At 55.9% G+C, this 26,560-nt stretch overlaps 10 protein-coding genes across 10 annotated transcripts; 8 read left to right on the top strand and 2 right to left on the bottom strand.

The window, feature by feature from the left end:
• Positions 1-684: 684 nt before the first annotated feature.
• Positions 685-1,969, top strand: BO66DRAFT_331750 (fasciclin domain-containing protein; the record flags this gene model as incomplete). The annotated part of the gene is made up of 3 exons (XM_025644105.1): positions 685-906; positions 980-1,574; positions 1,653-1,969. The coding sequence occupies 3 exons, from the start codon at positions 685-687 to the stop codon at positions 1,967-1,969; spliced, it is 1,134 nt and encodes a 377-aa protein (XP_025500168.1).
• Positions 1,954-2,544, bottom strand: BO66DRAFT_183949 (uncharacterized protein). Its single transcript, XM_025642399.1, has 2 exons — positions 2,288-2,544; positions 1,954-2,221 (listed from the first exon to the last, which is right to left on the bottom strand). The coding sequence occupies exons 1-2, from the start codon at positions 2,498-2,500 to the stop codon at positions 2,024-2,026; spliced, it is 411 nt and encodes a 136-aa protein (XP_025500169.1). The 5' UTR covers positions 2,501-2,544; the 3' UTR covers positions 1,954-2,023.
• Positions 2,545-3,055: 511 nt separating this feature from the next.
• Positions 3,056-5,173, top strand: BO66DRAFT_474290 (putative MFS multidrug transporter; the record flags this gene model as incomplete). Its single annotated transcript, XM_025653131.1, has 5 exons — positions 3,056-3,460; positions 3,515-3,609; positions 3,666-3,989; positions 4,040-4,198; positions 4,256-5,173. Exons 1-5 carry the CDS (start codon positions 3,307-3,309, stop codon positions 5,171-5,173), a joined length of 1,650 nt encoding a protein of 549 aa, XP_025500170.1. The 5' UTR covers positions 3,056-3,306.
• Positions 5,174-5,962: 789 nt separating this feature from the next.
• BO66DRAFT_442147 (NAD(P)-binding protein) lies at positions 5,963-7,096 on the top strand (the record flags this gene model as incomplete). The annotated part of the gene is made up of 4 exons (XM_025651398.1): positions 5,963-6,174; positions 6,246-6,479; positions 6,538-6,612; positions 6,676-7,096. The coding sequence occupies 4 exons, from the start codon at positions 5,963-5,965 to the stop codon at positions 7,094-7,096; spliced, it is 942 nt and encodes a 313-aa protein (XP_025500171.1).
• A 324-nt stretch (positions 7,097-7,420) lies between these two features.
• BO66DRAFT_442148 (uncharacterized protein) lies at positions 7,421-8,951 on the top strand (the record flags this gene model as incomplete). Its single annotated transcript, XM_025651399.1, has 3 exons — positions 7,421-7,844; positions 7,913-8,283; positions 8,355-8,951. The coding sequence occupies 3 exons, from the start codon at positions 7,421-7,423 to the stop codon at positions 8,949-8,951; spliced, it is 1,392 nt and encodes a 463-aa protein (XP_025500172.1).
• Positions 8,952-9,282: 331 nt separating this feature from the next.
• On the bottom strand, positions 9,283-11,112 carry BO66DRAFT_183940 (histidine phosphatase family protein). Its single transcript, XM_025642398.1, has 3 exons — positions 10,622-11,112; positions 9,656-10,566; positions 9,283-9,574 (listed from the first exon to the last, which is right to left on the bottom strand). Exons 1-3 carry the CDS (start codon positions 10,973-10,975, stop codon positions 9,415-9,417), a joined length of 1,425 nt encoding a protein of 474 aa, XP_025500173.1. The 5' UTR covers positions 10,976-11,112; the 3' UTR covers positions 9,283-9,414.
• A 631-nt stretch (positions 11,113-11,743) lies between these two features.
• BO66DRAFT_442150 (uncharacterized protein) lies at positions 11,744-13,507 on the top strand (the record flags this gene model as incomplete). The annotated part of the gene is made up of 4 exons (XM_025651400.1): positions 11,744-12,218; positions 12,273-12,574; positions 12,626-12,741; positions 12,796-13,507. 4 exons carry the CDS (start codon positions 11,744-11,746, stop codon positions 13,505-13,507), a joined length of 1,605 nt encoding a protein of 534 aa, XP_025500174.1.
• A 2,872-nt stretch (positions 13,508-16,379) lies between these two features.
• BO66DRAFT_184040 (family 31 glycosyltransferase) lies at positions 16,380-18,076 on the top strand. Its single transcript, XM_025642400.1, has 2 exons — positions 16,380-17,583; positions 17,637-18,076. Exons 1-2 carry the CDS (start codon positions 16,501-16,503, stop codon positions 17,997-17,999), a joined length of 1,446 nt encoding a protein of 481 aa, XP_025500175.1. The 5' UTR covers positions 16,380-16,500; the 3' UTR covers positions 18,000-18,076.
• A 403-nt stretch (positions 18,077-18,479) lies between these two features.
• On the top strand, positions 18,480-20,980 carry BO66DRAFT_394695 (putative copper amine oxidase). The gene is made up of 4 exons (XM_025648051.1): positions 18,480-18,962; positions 19,021-19,597; positions 19,649-20,619; positions 20,671-20,980. Exons 1-4 carry the CDS (start codon positions 18,625-18,627, stop codon positions 20,804-20,806), a joined length of 2,022 nt encoding a protein of 673 aa, XP_025500176.1. The 5' UTR covers positions 18,480-18,624; the 3' UTR covers positions 20,807-20,980.
• Positions 20,981-21,044: 64 nt separating this feature from the next.
• BO66DRAFT_431357 (transcription factor domain-containing protein) lies at positions 21,045-24,276 on the top strand. Its single transcript, XM_025650576.1, has 4 exons — positions 21,045-21,467; positions 21,750-21,974; positions 22,033-22,813; positions 22,878-24,276. Exons 1-4 carry the CDS (start codon positions 21,298-21,300, stop codon positions 24,135-24,137), a joined length of 2,436 nt encoding a protein of 811 aa, XP_025500177.1. The 5' UTR covers positions 21,045-21,297; the 3' UTR covers positions 24,138-24,276.
• The last annotated feature ends 2,284 nt before the right edge of the window (positions 24,277-26,560 follow it).

Below are 26,560 nucleotides of genomic sequence, written 5' to 3' on the forward strand. Positions count from 1 at the left end.
TCTGGGGCTCAGCTTTCTTGTCAACCTGAGAGGTGAGAGTCACAGGGACCTTTGGTATCTCTAGCAATGTTGGTGGCTTGGACGCGACCGGAAGTCCGATGGGTGTCGTCTAAGCGAGCCGACGGGCGAGGTTGCTTTATCGAGCCTGCACTAATGTCTGACAGCATAAGATGACGCGTAACATGCTTCCTATGTTTGCTTTTCGTCAGCTACATCGAACTGCCCATTGGTGATCTTATGATCTGTTCAAGGCCGAGAACCCCAATAGACCCAGATAGAGAATGGATCATGTGGAGAATGAATTTGATCTTTAGGTGTCTCTAATTTCATGTGGAGGCGAACTAGTTTTATCTCCGAGGCCCGCTCGGTTTTAGACCTCGCATAAGAGCTGCCAAGTAGATTTCTCTCTGGAGAGATCTCTTGTTTGCTTTAAGCCCCGAGAAGGACGCCACTAATGTGACCAACGTACAGTACACTCATGCCGCATCGGGGATGTGACCCACCAGTAAGACCCATCACAGTAACATAGGTTGGTGAACGGAAGAAGATATACCCCCTCCACAGTCGGACTCTTGTACCCCTGGATTGGCATCTTATATCTGCTGATCAGTCCGACTTGTGGGTCGGATGTACAGTAGATGCAGTCCTTGGAAGCATCCGTCTTTTGCCACCTCTACAGAAGCCATGCTATCCCTTCCAGCAATCGCAGCTCTAGCTGCAATCCTCGCCAAAGTTGCAGTGGCTGCCCCACTGATGGACACTCTGCTCGAGATTCCCGAGCTCTCCACGTACGCGCATGTGTACAATATGACGGGGGGCATCGTGGAGATCAACCCGATGTTCACGAAGCGGTTCAACTACGACACCGACACGCGCAACTACACTTTCCTGGCTCCGACCAACGCTGTACCTTCCTCCTCTCCCCTCTCCAGCCTCTCACATGCTACCAAACTAACCCAGCAATCCATGGTCCTCGCAGGCATGGGCCAAGGTCCCCCCGGCGATCTACGACATCCTCCTGACCCAACCAGCCTACCCCCTCATCGAAGCCCTCCTGCGCACGCACATCATCGAAGCCCGTCTAACCGCCGCCGAACTCGCCAGTGTATCCGCCGACAGCGCCGTGGGAGGCATCGCGACCGCCCTACAACTCTCCAACACCACCGCCCAATTCCACCGGGGGGTGCTCACCAAAACCGTGCAGGGGTACTACATCGACGCGACCACCTCCGCCAACGGGACCGTGCGCCTCGACGACCAAGCCGCGATCGTCAAAGCCGACCTCCCGGCGGATAATGGGCTGATCCACGAGATCGACCAGCTCATCGACCCGTTCCTGGTCTACGGCGGGGGACCGAGCAACCGCACCACGGCGCCGTCGCATGAATCCACCGATCTGACCATCGGGGCGTTCGTGCAATCCGACGCCCGTCTGGTCAATGCTTCGCAGATCCTGTCGGTCAACTCCCCGGACACTATCCGTCGGCTGTCGCGCCAGTCGTCCGAGAAACAGTTCTTCGTGGTCCCGCGCAATGAGGCGTTCGAGTTGATGCCTACCATTCTTCCTGTGTTTCGTAAGTTTACTTTCCTGGATGCTGCGATGGGTGCTGCGATGGATGCTCAGATGAGTGCTGATGATGATGGTGGTAAAGATACGCTGGTCTCGCCGTATAAGAGCCCCTTCGACACGCTGCTGTGGCAGTACGGCTGGGTCGATAGCGGGGGCGAGCAGTTCGACAGTCGCACGCTCAAGGGCAAGAGTTCGCTGTCGGTGGCCAGCGATGTGACCGGGCTGAATATCACGGTGACCCGCGAGGAGGAGGACGCGGCTGTCTTCGTGATGAATGCCGGGCTGGTGACGCAAGTGGAGGCCGCGAATGGGTTCCTGTGGATCGTGGATCGGTGGCTAGATCCTTTGTACCAGGCCTTCGGGCCGGTGGATCGCTTTGGGGGGCCGGAGTGGGCGTAGCTACGAGGTACAGTACTGTACGGTGTAGTCAGGGCTGACGGGGTGGGAGTGTTTCTAGCATGCTTTGGGGTCATGCAGGGCAGAGGTAGTAATTTTATTGTTATTATTGTGGACATCATGGGTCTGAATCTTGACCTCGACAGCGAGACTAGTCTCGACAGCAGTAGCAGTAGACGCCGTCGCTGCAGCATTGGGGGTATCGCCCGTGGCAGCAGACGGCCGAGGAGCAGGGCGAGGAGCATACGTAGCAGGCTGGGAACAGTGCACTGTCAGTGGGATCTGCGACTGCGTGGATAAAGGGGTCTGAAAGAGACGTACACCCTTCCAGGCCTCCGATAGGGGTCTTGTCTGCGTCAAAAGCATCGATGTGCTTGTCTTCGGGTCTTGGCATGAGGGCTGCATTGTGAGCAGATGCCGTTCGTCAGAAAAAGGGCGCTTACTTGTTCTGCTAAAGGCGTTCGCAGTGGCAGTTGAGATTATACAACCGACCAACGATAAGGAAATGAGAATCGTCTTCATGTTGATTATCATGTCAGAGCTCCTGGATATGTGTGAGCATCTTCAGTTTTTCTCTACTACTAATCCCAGCCTTTTAATACTCTTGAGTGTTGGTCATGTGCAACGATGCATCCCAGAGCAAGTCATCTGCCGTTCCACCACCTTATCAGACTCGACTGACCTGCCTACAACTGCTTCCTCGGGTACGAGATCACTGGGCTGCAGGGTCTTCATCAACTCGATCTACACAACCCCAGAAGTCGGCTCGATCACGCTCTGAATCTAGTGTAGTCACCGGTTGCCCAAAAGCACCTTCTCCGCAGCGCCAAGGCTCTCCACCACTGCCATGCACCAAGGTCCAGCCAGACCTGACACAACACGATCGGACATCAGACATAACTATCAAGTGACAAAAAGCTGACATCATTGGTGATATTGATTACCAGCATGATTTCACGCACGCTGACTCGCCATCTCTCCCGGCAAGGTTCTGCGCTGTCAGAATGATGGCAGATAAGCGGATGCGTCGGATCTGCTATCTCCAACGCCCTCTGCCAATTCTCGGCCTGGGCCGACCCCAGGCAAAGGGACACATGTCCGAGCGACTCGGGGCGTTTGCCATTGGACGGCGATCACTTATCGGTGCCAGGATATGGCGACGCGCTCTGCCTGTTTCTGCTGGGCGGATTAGCCATGCTTATTCGTTACACGCAGTACAGACCCCATCCGCCCATCCCGCATTTTTCTCCGCAGATCACATCATAGACGCCCCTCGCCGATAAAATGTCCCGGAGGCGCAATCCGCTCATGGACCGATAATTTCGTCCACAAGAATCACAATGACCGCTGCTCCTCAACCAAAACCCGTACCGTCAGAACAGACGCCCCTTCTGGGCCGTTTGGAAGATGTGCCCGATGCGCCCCGCGTCCCAGTGACTGTCTACCAGGGCTCGGCGATTATGGTAGCCATGGGCCTACTGTTGTTTATTCAAGGTACATTACAGCACACTCTCGTTTTGCAGGGATACACAGAGGCTGACCGAACAGCCACCCAAATCACCGCGATGACCACCGCTCAATCGGCCATTGCCACCGAGTTCGACGCCTTTTCCGTGGCCACATGGTTCAGCTCCGTGTTCCTGGTATTTACTCATGTCTAGCTGTGCAACTACAGGTCCATGCGGAGCTGACCAACCAGATTGCCTACTCGAGCATCACGCCGCTCTCCGGCCGACTGTGTCAGATTTTCATGCCCCGCGTCTACGTCTTCTTCACCTCGAGCCTGCTGGCGTTGGGTCTGTTCGTCACCGCCGCGGCCCCGAATCTGAGCGTGTTTCTGGTCGGACGAGCCATCGCGGGCTGTGGCGCGGGCGGCCAGAGCGTGACGGCGTTGGTGCTGGCGCTGGACCTGACGAGCAAGAAGCGCAGGGGCCTGTTCCTGGGCCTGATCAGCGCGGCCATGACGACGGGGATCGCCTCGGGGGCCGTTCTCTCGGGCCTACTGACCACGGTCTACGGATGGGTGGGTATGCGTTCGTGGCGAAGTGGTTCCTGCTACTGACCGCAACGCAGCGTCTCATCTTCTGGATCCAAGCCCCGATCACCCTCCTCCTCGCCCCGATCATGTTCCTCGCCATCCCCGTCCCACCCGCGGCCGCGCAGGACGAGCAGGACGGGCGCACACTACTCCGAAAGCTCGCCCAGGTCGACTACGCGGGCGCGTTGACCCTAGTAAGTTTAACCCTGCCATCCCCATCCCCAACCCCAAAGCAATCCTAACAAAGGCAGACCCTCTCCGTGACCCTCCTCCTCGCCAGCCTCGCCTCCTCAACCATCCAAACCACCCCGATCCTCGCCTTCCTGGTTTCCACCGCCCTCTTCCTAGCCATCGAATCCCACTACGCCACGCAACCCATCATCCCGCTGCACCTCATCCGCCAGCGCAGCGTGCTCCTCACCTGCCTCGCCGGCCTCCTGACGATGATGGCCCGCTGGGCCGTCCTCTTCTACAGCCCGGTCTACGCCATGGTCGTGCGCGACTGGACGCCCGCCTCGGCAGGACTAATCCTGGTCCCCACGAACGCGGGGTTCGGCCTAGGCGGCGTGCTGGCGGGGTGGCTACACATCCGCCAATCGCAGAGCTACTACCTCTCCAGCCTGCTGGGCTACAGCCTCTTCGCGCTGGCCGCGCTCCTCCTCGCCCTCCTCGCGACCCCGACCGCCCCGGTCCCAGGCTTTGTGGCCGCCACCTTCCTCCACGGTCTCGCGGTGGGCGCCCTCCTGAACTACACCCTCTCGCATCTGCTGCATCTCACCGTGCCGGAGGTGCATTACCTGGTCGGGGCGTTGGTGGGCATGAGCCGTGGCTTTGCGGGGAGTTTTGGCTCCGCGATCGGTGGCGGGTTCTTTGTCCGGGAGTTGAGGCGCGGGCTGGTCGAGGGGTTTAAGGAGTACGGGGTTGGCGGGGACAGGGAGAAGGAGTTGGTGCGGAAGTTGGTGGGCAGTCCGGCGTTGGTCAAGGGGTTGAGTGGCGTGGAGAGGGCGGTCGCCGTGGGGAGCTATCAGGCTGCGGTGCAGCGGTTGTTCTTGGGGAGTTGTGCCTTGATTCTTGTTGCTGCGGTCGCGCAGGCGGGCACCGGGTGGAGGGGGTATGGGACCGGGTGCAAGGCCGTGGATGACGGGGAGGGCAATCAGGAGCGGGTTTAGGTGTGCGGCGCTTACTCGGCTTATGGGCGACTGGTGAGCGTTCCGGGGGAGAACCCCCGGACCCCCCTTTCTTTTCAGCTTCCCAGTATAATTCAATGCTAAGTGCTGGGGAATGTACCGTTCCGGGGGAGAACCCCCGGACCCCCCTTTCTTTTCAGAATCCCAGTGTCACTCAACCTCCGTCCTTACTTATAAAGATAGAGGGCGTGGGTTTTGGGATTGTGCTGGACTGGGGCTGCGGTACTGGGAAGTTGAAAAAAAGGGGGGTCCGGGGGTTCTCCCCCGGAACGGTATATTCCCCCAGCACTCAGGATTGAGGGTGTTGAGAAGTTGCCTCGGAAATAGCGGGGCGAACTACGACCTCTTGCGCCTCTGATGCATAATTGCAACACCTCGGAGTGCGTGGTAAGGTTTCAGAGATCCTAAAGGTAGATCCGTCTTTGATAAGGGATTTCAATGACCCTTAGAGCCTTAACAAAAAGACCCCGCCTTCAAAAAGTATTGCCGAATATAGAAGACCCTATCTGCATGATGATAGAGGCAGCATACAGAGCAAACACGGCAAACCCCCTCCCACTCCCGATGCCAAGCCGGCTTTGTCCAATGAGAACACAGAAGCCATGCGCAAGCGGAGCCAACAAACCGACCAAACTGTGCCAACAGTGTAAACAAGTCAAACCGCACGCCTATCTATACATGGCTCGAGTCCAGTACCAAGTATAAAGGATCGGTCCTGCTTTACATACCGACAGAACTTACTTTCGATTCTCCTCGCGGACGACTGCCATCATGCCCTACAACCGCATTGCCATCTACGGCCACCGTGGCTGGGCCAGCTCGGCCATCGTGCACGCGCTCGCCTCCTCCGGCGCCCCGATCAGGGTTCTCTACCGGCCGGGGTCCGACATCTCGACGCTTCCCGGGAATGTCCGCGCCGTCGAGGTAGATGTGTCCGACGAAGCGGCGGTAGTTGCTGCCCTCGAGGAGATTGACATCGTGATGTGAGCACTTCCGCAGCCTGTTCACCCTGCACCCCGACCCAGACCCAAGTATACAGCTAAAGCAGCTATAGATCTTTAGTCGGCCACGAAGGCGTCCCCCGCCAACACCACCTCATCAACGCCATCCCCAAAACAGCCGTGCAGCTCTTCGTCCCCTCTGAGCTAGCCGCCCGCTACGACGCCCAGGGCCTGCGCATCCCCGTCAACCAGGCCAAGAAAGCCGTCGAACTCGCAGCTCAGGCAGCGGGGATCCCGATGACGATCGTGCTGGTGGGCAACTTTGCCGAGTTTGCGTTGGCGACGCCGTATGCCCTTCAAATACCTACTTACCTTTTGTCTTCAACGAAGCTGATACAGCGACAGGGCAATGGGCGTCGACTACCCCAACAACAGAATCATCTTCACAGGCGATAGTGCCACACATGCTGTGAATCTTTGGTCGGTCCCTATCGTAGCGGGCAATGGTCCGTTGCAACTTAACTGACTGGTTATGTCGAGCAGCACAAGAGCCTACGTAGCAGCAGCATATGCGTCCATCTTCGCCGCCACCCCGCTCGACCAGCTGAAAACCCGCACGCTCACGCTCTCGGAGCTCCGCGCCACCGGTGACGAGATCGCAGCCGCGCTGACGGAGCGGCATGGGACCCGCACGCTGAGCGCGACGGGGACGATCGACGCGGTCGACGCGCAGATCGAGGGGTTCCTGCAGGCGGGGAAGCCGTTTGGGTTGGCGTTCTACTGTCGGAGGATCTGGGGAGCGGGGATGCAGGTTGGGATGTTGACGGAGGACGTTTGGGAGGTGCCGGGGTATGTGAAGGCTGGTTTGGGGGAGTTGGTTGTTGGGGGCGGGTTGGGTGCGTATCGGACGTTGCCACAGGAGGTTTGGGGGGTTTTTGAGGAGGGGTTTGCGGCTTGTGCTTGACGGGTTTGATGCATTTACTCGCGAGAAAACCCCCATTGTAAATATTCCAGTATGTGCAATGCGCAGATTAAGAATTGGTCTATCACAAGCCAATGGGCTGTTGCACATGTCAGCTTCATTGCGGAGAATGTGGTGTTACACATCTTGACTGTTTGCATATGATCTGCACACTTTTGGACTCCTGTGATCCCACCCGCTGCTGACAATGAGTTCTCGTGCCGGTCTAGGCGTGTTATATGAGCAGTTCTCAGTCTGCACATTATAGTATGGCGATATCATCGCAATGCACCAACAAGCTCAACTGAGCACAGCATCCTCCGCATCATGAGGTTCTCGTCCGTCGACATCGCCACCTGTCGCTTCCTGCAATGCCAGGCAGTATTTGTTTTCCAGACCAAGCTCGACCCATCGCAGCTGGAAGAAGCCTTCCAGCGACTCCTCATGGAGTGGCCAGATCTTCGAGCCCGCGTCAACCTGCAGTGGACCGGGTCCTGCCCATCAGCCGACACGGCGGGACATTGGCAGTCGCGAGTGATAGACGCACCGCTAAGGGACTGTGTCTCGCTCGACCAGATGACGGAGCAGGAGCTAGAGCCATCCGAATACGCGCGCTTGGAGCAGCTCTTTCGGTTCGGTTGGTCGCTCCGCTCGCTGTTGTTCCCGCCGGTTCTTCGAGTGAAAGCGGTTCATTTTCGGGATGGCTGTATTCTGAAGTTTATTCTCCAGCATGTCTTCAGCGACACAAGCGGTAGGTTCGCGACTTGAACTATCTCGCTGGGATATGTTTCTAGGCTGATATGGCGATCAACCCTGAAGGTCTTTATAGGATCCTCTCCGCCTACACCGCAATCCTGCGGGGCGAGACCATCGACCCAATCGTGGAAGAACCGCGACCGAGCAAGATCGTATTCAAGCCCCCCGAGGAGACGAGCAGTGCGCTCTACACGCATGAACCGCTCGGGAGCCGGCTGCACGAGTCGACAACCAAGCACTGGGCCTCCGGATGGCTGGGCAATATCATCTTTGCCCTCTGGCACTGGCTGGTCCGCGCCACCTTTGCATACAAGCCTCGTGCGCGTCGCGCCATGCACATCCCCGGTGCGGCGGTAGATCGCCTCCACGATCGTGCAGCCCAGCAGGGGCTCGCGGTGACGCGACACGATCTCGTCATGGCCATCATAGCTCAGGTGCGAAGCTGCCCCCTTCCCCCCACAAAGCGATCAGCCTCTGACACGATGGTTGTATTCACAATACCCAGGCCGCTCTGCAAGCATACCCCCACCTGCACCCGGCAGCGATCGCATTCGTCTACAACTTCCGCAGACACCTCGACCAACCCGTGCAACTCCAAAATACCTCATGGCTAGTCTCGATCCCTCTCCCGACGCGGCCAAACAAGCCCATCATGCTTGACGATAGCGATGACGACGACGACGAGGAGGAAGATGAAGACGATCGACTCCTGATGCTAGCGTCCTGCGTCCGCGACGCCGTCAGAACAGTCCGCACCCCGGAGTGCCTGGAGCTCTTCCGCCAAGCTCACACAGCCATGGGACCGTGGCGGCCCTTCCGGCCGGCCCTGCGGCACCCGAACCACCCGAACACTCTCGTCTCGTCGTCTTCCCAGCTACCGTGGTACAGTCTCTGCTTCGGCGGCGGGCCCGAGACCAGGCCGTTATACGCGAGCATGGCTATCGGCTTGGTCGATCTCTGGGGGTTTATCGGGCTGAGTGTCCATGACTGGATTCTGACGAGTAAGGATCGCGAGGACCGCGGGTATTTTCTGTATGGGTCGTTGCATGTGGAGCATTGGGCGCAGTTGAGGCGGGGTTGTGCGCGGTTGGTGGGTGGGTGAGGAGGGCTGGGTTTGATTGCGTTTGACTTGGGTGGTGATGACCTACTTCCTGATGTTGATGGTGTTTATGATGGTCTTGAGTTATCCCTGGGGTAATGGATGGTAATAATAATGAGACCCTGGTTATACAATTGAAGAGTCTTGTCGGTGAAATTATAGGATTCTTGATCTGAACATCCTTTCGGTATGTCCGGTACATGTAGTTTGATTTGCAGGAATGACCTGTCGGTATAGGAATTGCCGATTCTCGGACCACATGATAGCAAGTTGATGGACCAAGTCATCTCAAGTGAGGCTTTGAGTCAGTAGTGGACAGGATCTCGCGTAGATCAAACCGGGAAAGTCTCCTGTCAAACAAATGACGAACATTGAAGATGAAACCATGTAAATTTTGTTGTTCAACTTTACACGCGCTACCATTCCTGACGTCTAGAACTGCGAATAAAGAACATCGGATGGCCGGTCAAACTGCCTCGCACAAGGTGATGATGTCGTCAGGGATGAACGGCCTCAAAATTTCAATCAAAGAGGCCAACGGGATCCAGTCCAGCGTGCCGTGGATGGTCTCGATAGCCCGCCCACTGTACAAGACGCGGGCGTAATGCTCCGAGTCGGCCGTCTGCCTATTCTAATGGTTAGCATTCGCTGCAGCCCCGGGTATCCAAGCTAAGCTAGTTTGTTAAACGAATCATGCTCCAACGTACCAGATCTCAATGGCGATGTTCGATCCCATCCCCGGCCAGCGCAGCGCTCGGATCCCCAATGCACCTAGCACCGGCCCCAAGTCCCCGTCATGCACGAAATTGTGGCTGTAGACCAGAGCTGAGCTGCCCTGGGCCACCGCTTCCAGGTGCTGCACAATCTCGCCAATGAACAGCCCCTCGACAAGCTGAATGTACCGCGTGGCGTTGGCATTGTGTCTCCACCAGTAGTTCCACTCCCAGTCACCGGCCCGAAAAACCTCGTCCGCCTGCTGTTGGGTCACGCACTGCGACTCATCCTGAAGGCTACATGGTAGTTGGTAGCCGTTGCACAGTCGGCCTTGGAAGTTGTCGGCAAAGTGATCGAAGGTAGAGGTCCAGCTCGAAGTGTTGGCATCGAACATGTCGGCTAGCTTGGTGCGAAGCGACGCCGTGACCGACAGATGCTCTTCCCAAATGGGGGTCGACTCAATGGCGGACAGCAGATCGCTCCGCGCGGAACAAGAAAACCCCTGGTCGACAGTGTCGATGCTGGATGCCTGCTGGTGCAGCGGCAAGGACCCATGGTAATCCGGCCACATCCCTCTCAGCACCCCGCCCGCAGATTCCTGCGTCAGGGCGGAGCTACTGCTGCGGAGCCACACCTTTCTGCCATTATCCTCGTTTGGGGCCGACGGGATGAGCTGCAATCGCTCCAGGTACACTTCCCGAAGATCGCAACCGTGTTGGTAACCGTCCAAGAAGCCTCCGACCGTGAGTTGTGGATATTGGCAGGATCCATTGACGTAGCTGTCCAAGAACGGGTTCGTCGGATCGGAGTATGACTGCGCGTACACGGGGAGTGGAGAGGGGTTTCCAGACGTCGGCGCAAGGTAGAGGAAGGGCTGCACGTTGTTGCAGTTGTATGCTTGGTTCTACACCGAGTCAGCTAACTACTGCACCTAGAAGTATCAAGATGGAGCCACTGACCTCGCCGCCCGGAAGAAGATTGTAGGGAGTCCTGCGTTGGTGTCGCTGCAAGTATTCGAGGTAGACCAAGCGACCAGACACGGACCCATTGGCGATGGGAGGTGGTAAAGTGTAGGTGTCGGCGCGGGGGTGAGGCATTGAGCAATAATTGTAGACCTCCTCAGCAGACGGCGGACTGGCCTGATCGGCGGGTGCGGAGTAGATACCCCCATAGGTTCCCAGTGAGGTATTGGTTATGAAGGTGGTGTGATTGAGTGGTGGATAGAAAGTGTCGCGCGCGGCGACCGAGGAGGTCAAGAGGGTAAATAGAAGGGAGATCATGTCGCTGAGTCCTTCATAAATGCTGATAGACATGGCCACGCCGTCGGTACGGGCGCAAATGGTAGCTTTTTATAGCACGTCCACCAGAGTCCCTCAGAGCCCTTCACCAGGCGGCTGTTGGCGAGGGAATTCACCAAGGGGTCGGATTCTGAGGGCGGAGGTTGCGCGCGTTGCGTGGATCGATAGTGAGCTGCCACTCCCAAACCGCGATTCCCCACGTGGGCATGGCGGTAGCCGAGGAGATGGAGATCGGATCCCGCACGTCCATGATGTAAGTTATCAGATAGGCTAGGTCTTGGAAATGAATATCAACGGCTGTTAGCGATGAACGCTAGTTTACCCACGGACCATGCATGGGGTGATGAATGGAAGAGGGTAGAAGAGAGAGGGAAGGGAGAAGGAAAGGGAGGGGAGAGTGAAAGGGAAAGGGAAAGGGAATGGAAAAGGGAAGTGGAACTGAGCACTGTCACTGCGGGCGCCGGGCACAGTTGGCGGGTGAAGGTGAGGAACGGGCCGGACGATTCCAACTCCAGTCCGAACACTCCGTACTGACTGACTGACTGACTGCACTGCACTCGCAACTCTAGTCAACCTACAACGAACCCCGCCCCAATCTGCCTCGATCTGGTATGGTACGGTATGGTGGGTAGTCACGTGGTGCAAGATAAGCAAAGGAAAAAAGAAAGCAACGAACGATGGCAGGCCTTCTTAGATGCTTGAATGGATTGATTGATGGAACTGACGGACTGACGGACTGACGGACTGATGGACTTTGTTCACAGCCTCCCTTACCAACAAATCATGGATGGGAGCCATCTATCCCCTCCAACTGCTTCATCCTCTGCGACTCCAGCTACTCAGCCTCAGCAGACCATCGGCCAAAGGCCACCTCCTCCCTACTATCTGCCTCTCTATCCCCATCAGCAACTGCCGCCACCCTTCCTCTTGGTGGATCATGTAGAAAAACCGCAACTTCTTCCCCAGGGTCAGGAGCAACCCGTCTTCATCAAAAACGAAGATTCTCAGTCCCCATCCGAGGAATCCATGCAGAAGTTGACAGTCACCCTGCCGCGCTTCCAGTCAGGCCGACCGATATCGCCCGCCACCTCCGACTTGAGCGACTCTTCCACTCCCGCCTCGGATGACAAGGCTCTGCTCTCTCTTCGTCTACCTTACGATACTTTTCTGAAACCAACCTTGCAAGGAAGGAGTCTGGATGCCATTTTGTCGCTCCCGGTCTCCTTGCGCGACAGTCTGCAACCGTACTTCTACCACTGTATGTCTCCTGCTCGCACACCGAATAGAATGGAGGTTTCCTAACTACCGCAAGTCTCCACTTCTTGTGCACGCACATGTTTTCCCTTTGGTTCAGAGGAGTTATGTCTCTGGTGGTGGCAACAGGCCATGAATCAGCCCGCATTCCTGTTCATCCTTCTCACCACCAGTGCCATCCACAAGTCCGCGTCTGAAACGATTGCAGGCGGCGTCTCGGTAGCCGCCCAGCAATCCACCCAGCACGCCCTTCTCTTTCGCGTCAAGGCATATGAGTTTGTGCGCCAGATTTTGAACGAGTCGGAAACCGCTGCTCTGGAGACGACTGCGTTTGTCGTGGCCCCATTAATATGTGTTGAGGTCAGTCTTGATGACCCTTGTCCGGAACGCTACTGATTCTTAGTTATCTAGGCGGCCGACGGAAACCAACAGGCTGCAGACGCTCATGTTCAAGGGCTCAAGAAACTGGTCGATCTACTTGGTGGTATTGAGGGCCTGGACCATGCGATGGTCTCGCTTTTTTACTCGTAAGGCTTCCTGTTGTGGAACCTGACCGTATTGCTGACTCTACCCGACTCCAGTGCGGTACATGTGTATGGACTTCTCACCAGCTCGGAACCAGCGTTCCCCATGTCCGAAGAATGGAAGCAGAGAGTTCTTCAAGAGGTCTTCGCTGTCAAGTCCGAGGAGGATTTTCGAGACCACTCGTACTTTGGTAACCGTTTCTTCGCCTCGCCCTGGTCTGCGGGACTGGACCCCAGCCTCAGGCTTCTTCTCCAACACTTTCGACAATTGATGGTGCACTACAACTACGCGCAGTCATCCTTGTCAAAATCATCGGAGAACAACTTCGCCCTCCTGACTGCATATGAGCTTCTCGCCACGACCTACGTTCTCAACCCGTCGGACTTTCAGGATACGCTGCGCATTGCGATGCGGATCTACCTTGCTCTGCGACTTTGGACCTTTCAAGGGTTGCCATGCATGAAATTCGTGTCTGAAGAGCTACAGCACAGTCTGTACACGACACTCCACCTCCTGCAGAGAACGGCGCCGGATCTCCTATTTTGGATTCTGTTTGTGGGAGGCCTCGCCTCGATGGGCCACCAAACATCCGCATGGTTCAAGACCTACCTCTCCATCACCGCCGGCCAACTGGCCGTGTACAACTGGGATGCCGCATTGGTCCTGCTGGAAGGCTTCTGTTTCATTTACCGGCCAGCAGACACGATGGCTCGGGATCTCTGGAACGCCGTTCAGCAGCGTCAGGAGCAAGAATTCTATCCGCAATGACAATCAAGCCACCGTCGATGAGATGGACAGTTGAAGTTATTCGAAGACCGTATAGAGCTAAAGCACAGACTCCATTCTACAAACCCTCCAGAACTGAACTCCAGTTCTGCGCTGCGGCCGCTAAAACTAGCTACGCCGACCGATTGCCTAGCGACGTATGACCGATTTCTTGCGCTCACCTGGCTCTCCAATGGGAAGTGGCAATCCAACCAACCCCGCTAACAGCTAGCTCTCTTAGCTACTATCTTGACCACGGCATATTGTTCCTCTCGATTTCGAGTGTCTGGTCGCGAGATGAATCTGAAGCCAAAGCAGATCTAGCGGCTCGCTATCCCCCAACTCAGGATGTGGAATTTCTTTTCACAGCAACTCACGACCATACTCCTTGAGCAACATAGCACCGGAGGGTGGGTGGTCCCAGTTGATGTCTAGCATATTGGGGGCCAATGCTGCCCCTAGGTGTCAGCAATTGACGACTTTTAAGCGTCTCCGTCGTTGACTTCGCAGAATTCCAAGTTCCGAGCTTTCATATCTCCTCCTCTGCGATATCACCGGTATCTTGGATATAAGAACAACAGGATGTCAACCTTGACGAGCTTGCGATCTAAGGATACACGGGATCCGAGTCGTCCCTCGGTCACTGACTTTCGCTCGTCGGGGTGTCGGAGGAGTGCGCGGATTCTCGGCGTTTGTTCTGCTGCTTTGCGGAGTCAGTCCAACGTTTGTCCGACCAGGCGCTTACTGGAAAAGGATTGATGGCGGGATCGCGGTGTGCTGCTCTCTAGTGCGGTGCGGTTTTTGCCTAGTCGCGCAACAACACTCAACTTCCGGCCACCGCCGGAAAGCCAGTGAGGTCTCGAGAGCCTACCAATATCTCTTACTACGCATCCGACCGGTGCCTCTGGGTGGTTGTCAGTGTTTGCTACAACGTGGCCAGCGTGCGCTGACTTGGTCGAATGTTTCTTCCCGCGGACCCAACTTGGGTGCTACCCGACTGTCGGTGCAGACAGCGCGGGCTTCCTGCGCACTTCCTACCTTTAGTGCTTACGAGCGTCTGGTCGGGTTTAGGCGGAGGCTCTTATGCGCTAGCAGTTGAAATGCGACCGTCCAATGGCTTTGTATGGCTCGCGCAATTCCACCTGGCGCACCACTGATTTCCACGATCTAATTGATCAAACCCATCGGACAGGGCATTCGAGAATATCATGGACAGAAGGTATGTACGGTACATCTTTCACTTCTAGTTCAACAACCTTAGTTGCTGACGAGAAGTCTGAAGGGCGATGGCTTCCAAACCACGACACTGTCTTCTGTGTTGCGCCACGCCAAAGTTACTTCGAGGAGACCCTGAATTGCGTAAAGATTACATCTAGTCACAAAAGGAATAGTACTGTATCAGAGCGGTTGCGGATTGGATGCAGCAATGAGCTAGATGCTCCAGGCATAGACGGGCATCATGGGACGAAAAAGGGGTAATTGAGACCCGTGAGGGTTTTTCCTTCTTGCCTCCGACGGGGACTGTCGATATATCTTTCTACTTAAGTACAAGTACATGTCAGATCTCTGACTTGTGGCCCACCTTTTTTTCTCATTTACTCTGTGCGATGCTCATTGCTTCAGACAGGGACTGTTTCATTCTCCACCTTTCTGCAACGCAGGAGGTCGATGGGAAGGGGGATTTAGAGGGGTTTTCCCGTTGTAGGGAGAGACAGGTGGAACTGGAGGGAAACGATGGTTGCAGGCAGTGATCTAAGAATAAATTAATTAGGCTCGCTCGTTCGGAAAGGAGGCCCAGAATTGGAAGTGACAGCAGGCAGCCTGGAGGCAGGGATTGTTCGATGCGGATCCAGATCGCGTCGGCCTCCCCTGTAATCTTATCACCTCAATTTGCTTGCCATGACCCCCTTTCCGCATGATGGTTTGTTCAGTTGTGGATGTTGAAAGCGCCATTCAGGGTGAACGGTGGCAGTTGGGGGATTTTCTGGGGAGGAACTGAAAATTGCCATCATGGATAGGATCAGTTCTAAGCAGAAGATAACAATGACGATACAATAATGGGATGGTGCAGGTCTCCAAGTTGCCAACCGAAAAGCCCCTTGACTGGGGTTGAACCATGAACCATGGAAGCGACAACTGGAAGCCAGGGATTCGTCATTTGCGATTGTCGCAATCTCACCTTCAGATTGCAGACCGCTAGAGATTGGCTGCCAACAGAAAAGTGGCTCTACCGGTGGATGCTAGCCAGCCAATCAATGTATTTGCTTGGCTCTGCACCGATCGACCTTGACCTGGCGGTGGGTTTCTGCCGTCTTCAATCCACCTCAAGTTAACCCAACAACAACACTCACTACTCCGTACCTACTCTCGGCTCAGGCTGTTGTCTTCCATCATCCGCCATCATCAGCCACCATCCACTCACACCAACACACCATCGTCTAGCTTCCCACCATACATTCAACCAGCTCATATCTGAGGGAGCCTGGTCATCACCAGACACAAGCAAGCACGAAACTATCCCTGATATCCATAAGTCGACTAAATATAGCGTGGAAATGGCAGCAGTTCAGCAACTCTGGTTTGCCACGCGGTTTGCCGGACTTCAGCCCGGGTGGATCTCTTTGTTGATAACTTGATATTAACCTTCATTACCGGCTGGGACCAAACTGACCCAGGGTCCTCCCCCTCTCCACTATCAACGCCTCTGGGCCGCGTTGGAGAGAGAACATAAACTCTCTCCCAGCGCCTGCCCATCGCTTGCCTGCCCGCCTATCACTTTCCGTTCGCTTTGGGACTGGCCCGCCTTTCTTTTCCGACTGTCGTCATTTTTCAGCGCCGCAGCCCGTCTCCACTCGATCGTAGCATTCACCCTGGGCTGCCTTGACTTCTTGCACTGCCATGTCTTCCTGACATCTTCGAGCATTATTAGCGAGTCCTAAAATCTAATCAGCACCTCTTCCCCGCGCTCGTCCCGGAACATAAACACAAATCTCGCCATGGGGCGAGAAACCGGCCACCGACGGCGCCCTTACCCGACAATGTTTGCCCGCAAACCCGCCAACCTCCTCGCGCTGATCCTACTCTTCGTCATTGGCGCCTCCATTTTTAAAGTCGAGCTGGGAAACGGTCCCTTCGACCCGAGATCGCTCTATCGCCTGGATCGTCATCACAAAGAGCCTGGATACTGGGATTGGGAGACTACGACACGCTTCTCGCGCACACAGAATTACAAAGTCGACGACGACCATATCTGCGATTCGTTCCCGACCTATCTGCTCCCGCGCATTCAGATCGTCCTGAAGATTGGCGCTTCGGAGCCGCAGGACCGCGTTAACGCTCATTTGTCGACCGTCACGCGGTGTATTTCCAACCTAATTGTGGTTTCCGACCGGGAGTCCGAGCTGCAAGGCCACCATGTGCACGACGTGTTGGCCACGTTACCCGAGTCCTTCCGAGCGAACGTGTCCGACTTTGAGGCGTACGATACACTGCAGAATGGCAGACTGAAGTCGGTGGCTGGTCCCCAGGGGTGGCGACTCGACCGGTTCAAGTTCCTGCCCATGGTGGAGCGGGCGCATGAGATCAACCCGACCGCCGACTGGTTTGTCTTCATCGAATCCGACACCTATGTCGTCTGGGACAACATGTTCCGTCTGCTCGACCAATTCAACCCCTCCGTTCCATTGTATATGGGATCCCCGTCCCCAGGCCGACCACTGGACCACGACGAAATCTCCTACTTCGCCTACGGCGGATCCGGCTTCGTGCTTTCCACGGCGGCGGTGAAGAAATTGGTGGCACGAGAGACTGGAGCACACGGAGAGTATACACAGCCGCCCCTCAGCGAGCAATATGAAGATCTGGTCAAGGCGGACTGTTGTGGGGATTCGATCCTCGGCTGGGCTCTGCACGAGAAGGGTGTCGAGCTCTCGGGATTCTGGCCCATGTTCAACCCCCATCCGTTGCATGGCATTCCGTTCGATGATGTGCACTGGTGCCAGCCAGTCATCAGCATGCACAAGACCCTGATTTCGGACATGGCTGGGTTGATGCACTTTGAAAATCAACGCGATCGCAGTGTACGTATGCGCCTCCTCCCCGATTGAGATCTTGGCTAATCCCTGCCTGAAAGGAACCTCTCCTGTATGCCGACTTGCTCGAGTACCTGAAACTGGGCACCTTCGATGAACGTCTCGACTGGGATAACGGGGATTGGGGTGGCTGGCAGGAGCCTCCCGAGTCCCCCGGCCATGCCTCCTTCGATGCGTGTCGGGCTGCGTGCCACGATCACCCGGATTGTCTCAGCTTCACGTATGACTCGACCGGACACTGCGTCTTCGTGCGGACTGTGCGACTGGGGGCGAAAAAGTTGTTGGGGGACGCCAACACCCGGCTGTCCTCGGGATGGGACCTGGAGAAGATCCAGCACTGGCGCAATACCCATCAGTGCGAGAGGCCACTGTGGGTGAAGCCAAGCACGACACGCAAGTTTTGAATGGTGGGGAGAGTCTTATCAGGAAGGCAACGGCGTTGGGACATTTCTGGGATGGGGTTTCTCACGGCTTTGACGAATGTAAATATGAATTGATACCTCAGCACTGCACATGTACATCTTACGATAATTTAATTTGATACCTACCGCACACTAATCAATCAATTTGTCCGACGAATTGACCAATTTCGAGGGAATAATCAGCAAGGGAGGGGGGTAAGAACTTATCGCACCGCGCGCCACTTGCCACTTGACCGGAAGGGGACAAAGTTGCGCGGTGCATTGCATATCTTATCGTCTGCGGAGGTTCGCTTATCGCCTTTGCCAGGCGACATCGGACCAGTCAGTATAGCACGGTGCGGTTCCGCGGACTATTGGCTGTCATTCCGCCATTTCCGAGGTTCCGATGCAGTGCAGTGCAAGTGGAGTACGTAGTACTGCATTTCAACTGCACTGAAGGTCTCACAGCGGGTTCCGAACTGGGAAGGAGATGCGCCGACAAGAAGTACTCCTACAATTCATAAATCCCTCCAGCTTCCCCGCATTCTCTGCTGTCTCGAGCTTCCCTTTCGCTTCCTCTTCTCACACTCACCCTCTTCCGTCTTCTTCATCATACATAACTCACATCATGGTCTTTACTCCCCATCCGTTGGCCATCCTCTCCGAGGAGGAGACCAACATCGCCCGCGATGTCATTCTTGCCCAACACCCCAACACAGTCATTGATTTCCGGGAGATCTACTTATCGGAACCCCCCAAAACTGAGCTCCTGGAGTTCCTCGCCCTCGAACACTCCGGTCGCTTGAGCCCGACCTCTCCTCGTCCGGCTCGTCTGGCCTTGTGTCAGTACGATGTCATTGGTTCCGATCACATTCCTTCCTTCAACGAGTCCGTCGTGGACGTGGGCGCGCGTCAGCGGATCAAGCACAAGATTGTGGGCAAGAAGCACCATGCCTCGTTGACTTTGTAAGACTCTTGGCGGTTGTCCTGCTGGTGGGCCATGCTAACCGCCTTTTGTTGCCAGGAGCGAATTTGATACCCTTGTCGAGCGTTGTTTTGCCTCCCCTCTCTTCCAGAAAGCCCTCGAAGACTTCGATCTGCCTGCTGGCTTCGAGGTGACAATCGAGCCCTGGCCCTATGGTGGATTGGACTACACCGATGAGCCGCGCCGCTACTTCCAGGGGTTGTGCTTTGCGACCAACAAGAGCACGAATAACCCCGATGCCAATTTCTACTCCTACCCACTGCCGTTGATCCCGGTGATGGATGCGCTGACCCAGGAGATCATCCGGGTCGATCGTCCGGCCACTGGTGGCAAGGGCGACGGCCTCACCCAACAGACTTTCAAGCGTGACATCATCGGCCACTGCAAGGATTCCGACTACGTGCCAGAGCTGGTCCCTGGCGGCATGCGCAAGGACCTCAAGCCGTTGAATGTGGTGCAGCCGGAGGGCCCTTCTTTCAAGATCACCAACGAGTCATTGGTCGAGTGGCAGAAGTGGCGGTTCCGCGTCGCCTTTAACCCTCGCGAGGGTGCCACCATCCACGATGTCTGGTACGATGGTCGCAGCGTCATGCACCGTCTGAGTATCAGTGAGATGGTGAGTCGATTGGCTGGATGCTGAAGATTTTCCACATGCTGACTGCGATAGACTGTGCCGTATGCCGATCCCAGACCTCCCTTCCACCGCAAACAGGCCTTCGACTTTGGCGACGGTGGTGGTGGCAACATGGCCAACAACCTTTCCATTGGCTGCGACTGTCTGGGTGTGATAAAGTACTTTGATGCGGTCATGACTGGTGCGGATGGTAAGGCGCAGAAGCTGCCCAATGCCATTTGCTTGCACGAGCAGGACAATGGCATCGGCTGGAAGCACTCCAACTGGCGCACGGGTCGCGCTGTGGTCACCCGTCACCGCGAGCTTGTGGTGCAGTTTATTATCACACTGGCCAACTACGAGTACATTTTCGCCTACAAGTTCGACCAGTCCGGCGGCATCACCGTCGAATCACGCGCGACGGGTATCCTGAATGTGGTGAACATCGATGCTGGCAAGACGAGCGACTACGGCAACGTGGTCAGCGGCGGCGTGTTGGCGCAGAATCACCAGCACATTTTCTGTGTCCGCATCGACCCGGCCATTGACGGAAACAACAACTCGGTGCAGGTCGAGGAGTCACACCCGGTGCCCATGAACGAGGCCACCAACCCCATGGGTAACTACTACAAAGTCACCAACGAGACGGTGGAGCGGGCGGGCTGGCTGGACGCAGCTCCGGACCTGAACCGCACGATCAAGATGGTCAACCCTCACAAGATCAACCCCATCAGCCAGAAGCCGGTGGGCTACAAGTTCATCCCTCTGGCGACGCAGCGGCTGTTGGCGGACCCGAACTCGATCCAGGCTCGGCGGGCGCAATTCGCGCAGCACCACGTCTGGATCACCAAGTACCGGGATGGAGAGCTGTACGCTGGAGGCCGGTACACCCTGCAGAGTCAGGAGGAGATCGAGGGTGTTTCCGACGCGGTCAAGCGGGGCGACTCGGTCAAGGACACCGATGTGGTGGTCTGGAGCACGTTTGGCATTACCCACAACCCACGCGTTGAGGACTGGCCCGTGATGTAAGTTTGCTCTAAACATGTTGGGGGATTGTGGATACTAACGAATGACAGGCCGGTCGAGATTTTCCAGCTGATGATCCGCCCTGCGGACTTTTTCACAGCCAACCCCTCACTGGACGTGCCCTCGGATCGCAATGTCTCGTCGCGCATTGTGGATAAGGAATGTTGCCGCAAGGCTCACATTTAGGGTGGGGTGTGCATGATTTATGATACGAACTGTATATATATCGCATTTGTGTATTTGTGTATCTAATTAAGTTGGTTCACTGGCACGTTTCCAAGAGGTTTCCTAGTACGTAGCTAGTAGTTTCGATTGAAGCAGGGCGGAGACAAGATTGCTGCCTAGAGCCTCGAATTTTGTGAGCAACTTAAATTGATCCATCCTGGTTTGTTTGCGGCATTGAGAAAAGAAAGCAAATGAAGCAAGCTCTCCCGCCTGCCTCGGATTTGCTCGGAATGAGGGCGGGCAGGCAAAATTTCCATTCCGCGGTCCCGTCGCCCGCGCCTCGAATCGCTTTCCGAACTTTTCTTCCACACCCTAACACTTCTCATCTAGATTGCATGCAAGACCCTGCTGCATACTACTCGGAATTCGGTATCTTCGTTTTGAGTTTTGTGTGATCAACGCTACAGCGTCATAGCGAAATAGATACTGTTGGAAAGAGATTGAGCCATCCGATGGATACCGAGCAGCACCAGCAGCAACAGCAGCACCAGCATGCTAAGCGAGAACTAGACCGAGGAGGAGGAGGAGCAGGAAGAGGGGTGGGAGAAAGGAAAGACCACAGCCAACAGTCCCCGGAACCCCCTCGGAGTAAGAAGCGGGCTAAATATACGTCGGTTGCTTGGTGGGTTTCTTCTTTGTCTTCTTCGATTTTGATTTTCTCGTTCTTTTTTCCTGTTGACCAAGGGTAGCATGTACTTTACTGCACAACACATACGCATACTTGCTTGCCTTGCCCCTAACGCGCACACACACACACACACACACACACACACACACCCCCACCCAAAATGAATACACCCTTCCACTCTTCTTTACTATGCCATCACAGCCACCTCCCACCCCTCACCTCTTCCGGCTCCCCACAAATCAAAACCATACCAGACTATGGCTAATTAAAGGATAGCAACGAGTGTAAACGCCGCAAACTCAAATGCAGCGGCGAGACCGTCTGCTCGCGCTGCACGCGCGACCAGGTGCGCTGCGTCTATACGCCCAGCGTGCACGCCGTGCATGCGGCGCCATCCTTGCATGCGGCTCATTCGATACATGTTATTGGGTCTGGGACGGGGGCGTATACTTCGTTGCCGAATACGCCAAGGCCTAGGGAGGAGGATGGTATTACGGATCGGTGTGTTGATTGTTTGGTTTGCGTGGTGGTTGCGGGTTGCTGATACTGCCTCGGGTAGGATCCTGTCGACGCGGTTGCGCACGGTGGATGCACAGATTGAGGCGCTGCAGCGAGAAATGCGGGCTTTGGTGGGGAGGATGAGGGTGTTGGAGGGGCAGGGGACTGGGGGAGCTGCTGCTAGTAGTGGTGCTGGTGGTGGTGGTCCTGCCGTGACAACCCCCGCCAATCACATCCCCACCGCCGTCTCGACTATCTCCTCTACCTCGGCCAGCGCGGGCCTTCATCGGATCATGAACCGGCCTAAATCGCCGACGTATGTCGGTCCGACGAGTGCGGAGTTTGGGATTGCAGACAGAAAGCGGCCGCATGGGGGCGAGGATGAGGTCGAGGATGAGGATGAGGATGAAGATGAAGATGGGGATCTTGAATCCACCGCCGCGCCGAGTCCCATCCCCGTTGCTGATGGCGAGCGCGATCCGCTACGGTGTCTGGGGTTGACGGAGGCGTTACGGCTGGTGACGGTCTACGAGCACACGGTGGGGCTGATCTACCCGTGCGTGGATCTGGATAGCGTTCGCGCGTATGTGGTGGATTACTATCGCGACGATGGGCTGTCGAAGTCGCCAGCTTTGGGGGCAGGAGGCGCTGCGGAGGATGATTGGTTCTTTGCGCGCGACGCGGAGGTGCTGAAGATTCTTCTGGCCACGGCGCTGTTGGCGGAGTCGCATGGGAGGAGTGAGCGCGCGGCGCTGTTGGCCGATCGCGTGGAGGATCAGTTCGGGATGCGCATGAAGGTGCCGGAGGTCGATATGAAGGAGTTGTTGATTTTGGCTTTACTCGTGAGTTACTTGATTTCCCTCGGGAGGGCTAAGGCAGGGTATGCTGATGCTGGCATTGGGGCAGTCAATCTTCCACTCCTACCGCGACGACGAAGTCATCGCCTGGCGCACAATCGGACTCGCCGTGCGCGGCTCCATGCAACTGGGCCTACACTGCCAGGAGACCTGGCAAAAGACCGGCGGTGTTTTTCCCGGGGAGCTGCACCGCACCTGGGCCAGCCGCCTGTTCTGGTGCATCTACGTGCTGGACCGCAAGTGGTCGTTCGGCACGGGGCTCCCCTTCGCCATCCAGGACGCCGACATGGACACCAACCTGCCCGAGCCCGGCACAACCACCCCGTACCTGACGTGCATGATCTCCTACGCGCGTCTGAGCTCCAAGATCTGGGGGTTAGTTGTGGGCTGGCGCACGCGGCCCCGCGCCGCCACCACCGATTACTGCGCCTACCTCGACTTCCAGGTGCAGCAATGGATCCAGTCCATCCCACCGGAGCTGCGCTTCGACCCGGCCCACCGCTCCACGGCGCGCGGCGACTCGCCGACCCACGCGGACAGCATGATGACCCTTCAGGTCCTGCTGGCGCTGCAGGCCAATCAGCTGCGCATCCTCGTCTACCGCCAGTACCTGCTGAGCGGCGAGAGCATCGAAGACAGCGTCGCGGGCGCCTCCATCGCCGTCGAGACGGCCAAGAGCACCGTCCACATGCTGGACTATTTTAGTCGTGTGTCGGAGATCTACTACCAGCGCCCGGAGCCGTTCAACTACTTCCTCATCTCGGCCCTGGCCGCGCTGTTTCTAGCGGTGCTGCACGGCCCCGCGCGGTTCTCCCAGGTGTGTCGTCCGGAATTCTACAAAGCGGTCGAGATGGTCCGGCGCTCGTCGACGAGAGCCCGCACCTCCCGTCGCCTGCAGAAGATCATTCGCAGCTTGAAGGTTATCCGCTTGAACCTGGGGAAGGAGGCGAAGCTCCACCAGTCCCCAGACGCCCGCAGAGAGACTCCAGGGGAATATGCACAAGGGTACACCATCCAGCCCTCGCGAACAGCGACAGGAGGCCTGACGCGAACGCAACCGCCCTATCAACCCATGCAGAGCTCGTCGAATGGACCGTGGTCGTTGGCCGCGACGTCGACGGATCCTGCGCCCGCCGGGGATAACGGGTGCGAGGATCTGACGACTTTCTTTGAGATGGCGGGTGGGCTGTACTTTGATCCGAGGGTGCAAGCGGGTGGGGAGGGCGTGGCCGTGCTGGCGGAGGGGTTGGGCGGCGAGTTGGCGGCAGAGGATGAGGCCTTGACAAGGGTGATGGCGGATCTTTTGTGACATTTTCAGTAGACCCTTCTGTTTGGGAGGGTATCTGCCATTCCACTTAGATTCTTTGCATCAATTAGGAATAGTGAGACAGAGGGAGATCCGGGGGCTCTCCCGCCAGGATATTTGAAATCTATGTCGCAATTGTTTGCACGGTTTGGGTCAGTATAAAATGTCGAATAGCGAGATGGTGGCGAAGCACGTATGTGCTGAGCCCTGGGCTACAGTAGCCTGCCTACCGTAGTACTAAGAGGTATGAGGGACTGGCCGCGAGCGGGCCGCGGCGGGCCATCCGAGGTCGTTGCCAGGTGGTGCATTCTACCGGCTTTAAAGCCCGCTGATTGGCTGTCGAGCAGAAATTTCATAAGCTGCTTTTGTTTCTGCCGCTATCTACCGCTATCTACCGCTTCCTTTCCCGCGAGGCCTGGCTCTACAAGAACAGGCTTGCTTGCAGGTCGGAATCCTCATCCGCTTCCTCACAGTTCCTCGCTCGCAGGAACAGCGTTAACTGCAGGAATCCTCCTGTGGTTCCTCATAGTTCCTCGCTCGCAGGAACAGCCTTACTCCCAGGAATCCTCATGCGGTTCCTTACAGTTCCTTGTAGGAACATCCTTAATCGCAGGAAACCTCACACGGTCTTCACAGTTCCTCGCAGGAACAGCCTTACCTCTAGGACTCCCAGGAGCTCTCACGGTTTCTGACAGTTCCTCGTAGGAACAGCCTCGCTTGCGGGAATCCTTACGTGGTTCCTCGCTCGCATCAACAGTCTTGCTTGCAGGAATCCTTATACGGTTCCTCGCACATCGGCCATGCTTGTATAAGCAGCCTTGCTCTGAGCAATCCTCGCGCGCACAAACCATCTTGCTCACGTACTTCCTCGCATAACCCTTTCCTTGTATAGATACTTCTTTCTTATATATATATTCACTCTCACAGGCCTAACCCCACGAAATTGACGTGCTTCGCGTACCTTGACCGAGGGCTGATCACGAGCCACCCGATGACCAAAACCTCGTATGGAGCTTGTTGCAGTCCCCAAGAAGTATATAAAAATGTCGCCATGTCAAATCTACCTAGTCGGTTCCCGGATTTCCCAAATATCAGAATCTTTTTTACTTTCCGTTCATACTCTCGACAACATTATCATTTTCTTCAGCATTTCAGAAATGTGTGTGGAACAGAGAATACTAGTCCGCTATGTCTTCAAGACCAGAGCCACGGGCCTGTTTTTTCCTGTGGAATGAGAAAAATATCCCAGGTACGCTTGTCATCCGGCCTAAGAGAATCTGAAGGACTGGAATTTAGATTGATTCATGGAATCAATATACCCGAGGTATATCTGCGCACCCCCCTCCCTACTAGGTATACTCAGAGCCAGACTCCGCCGGGGCTGCAGCTACGTACCTCACTACAGCCATACTGCTGCACCCCACACTTCACTCTGTAAGCCGACCACTGGTGGAACTCAATCTTGAACTCTCTTCTGCCCAATGCTTGTCCCGGTGGGATGACCAGTCACCATCAACCGAGGTGTCGATCGCGGAAACTCCGCGAGGTATAAGCTGATGATATCATCGGGCATTACTAGGCACGTGCGCATGCACAGCTCTGCAGGATGACAGCCAAGGTGTGCTCGGACAGCGAATGCATGATATGGCTACGATACTTGCCGTCTGCGCTTGTGGCGCATACTCCTGTTTCATGCCTCTGCTCACACATTTGGTGCCATATCCATCCATCCGACAGGCACGTTGTTGTGACTGACACCTTTATTTCCACTATCGGTTGGACTCGGTTGCAAGCTACCAAGCTGATGTCTAGGTGGTAGAATGAGGATTCCGATCTCTTGTAGTGCCTTAAGCCCGTAGTTACGGAGCCATTCCAGTCGTGCCAATAATTCTCAGAATTAGTTGGATGCTTAATCTTTCGGGTGCCTCGCGTCCTGTCAATCTTCGACAGCTTTATGTTAAGAACTATAGCCCACAGCAACTATTTAAAGATGGAACATCCGGTGAGTTTGACAGCACAATAGTCGGTCCAAGTGTTTCATCAGTGAAGTGTGCTGACTCGAATCTGCACGGATGCTTCCGAAAATGGATAAAATGCCGGCACACGGACCCCCACGACCGTCAATGCGAGCAATTTGTAGAAGCGTAGGATATTTGAGGCGTATGAGTTCTCAGTAGCACTTTCGTGCTGAGTGTTGTAGTATTGTGGATGTAGATTTTTTTTTTCAGACCCATGTCACAGTAATTCAGTAAAATACCCCAGAGTCCTGCAGAATTCTGTAGACATGGGAGCAAGGCTGTGTGTAATTTAGGCTGCCACTACGCCGGGTTACCCCACACACTAAGCAGTGCCGGCATTCGCTAGTCGCTCGTCACTTGCCGTCAGCAACCACTTCTCCACCAGTCACCTGCAGCATCCCTCCGGGA

This window comes from Aspergillus aculeatinus, assembly GCF_003184765.1.
Source record: "Aspergillus aculeatinus CBS 121060 unplaced genomic scaffold BO66scaffold_51, whole genome shotgun sequence".
NCBI classification, from domain to species: Eukaryota; Fungi; Ascomycota; class Eurotiomycetes; order Eurotiales; family Aspergillaceae; genus Aspergillus; species Aspergillus aculeatinus.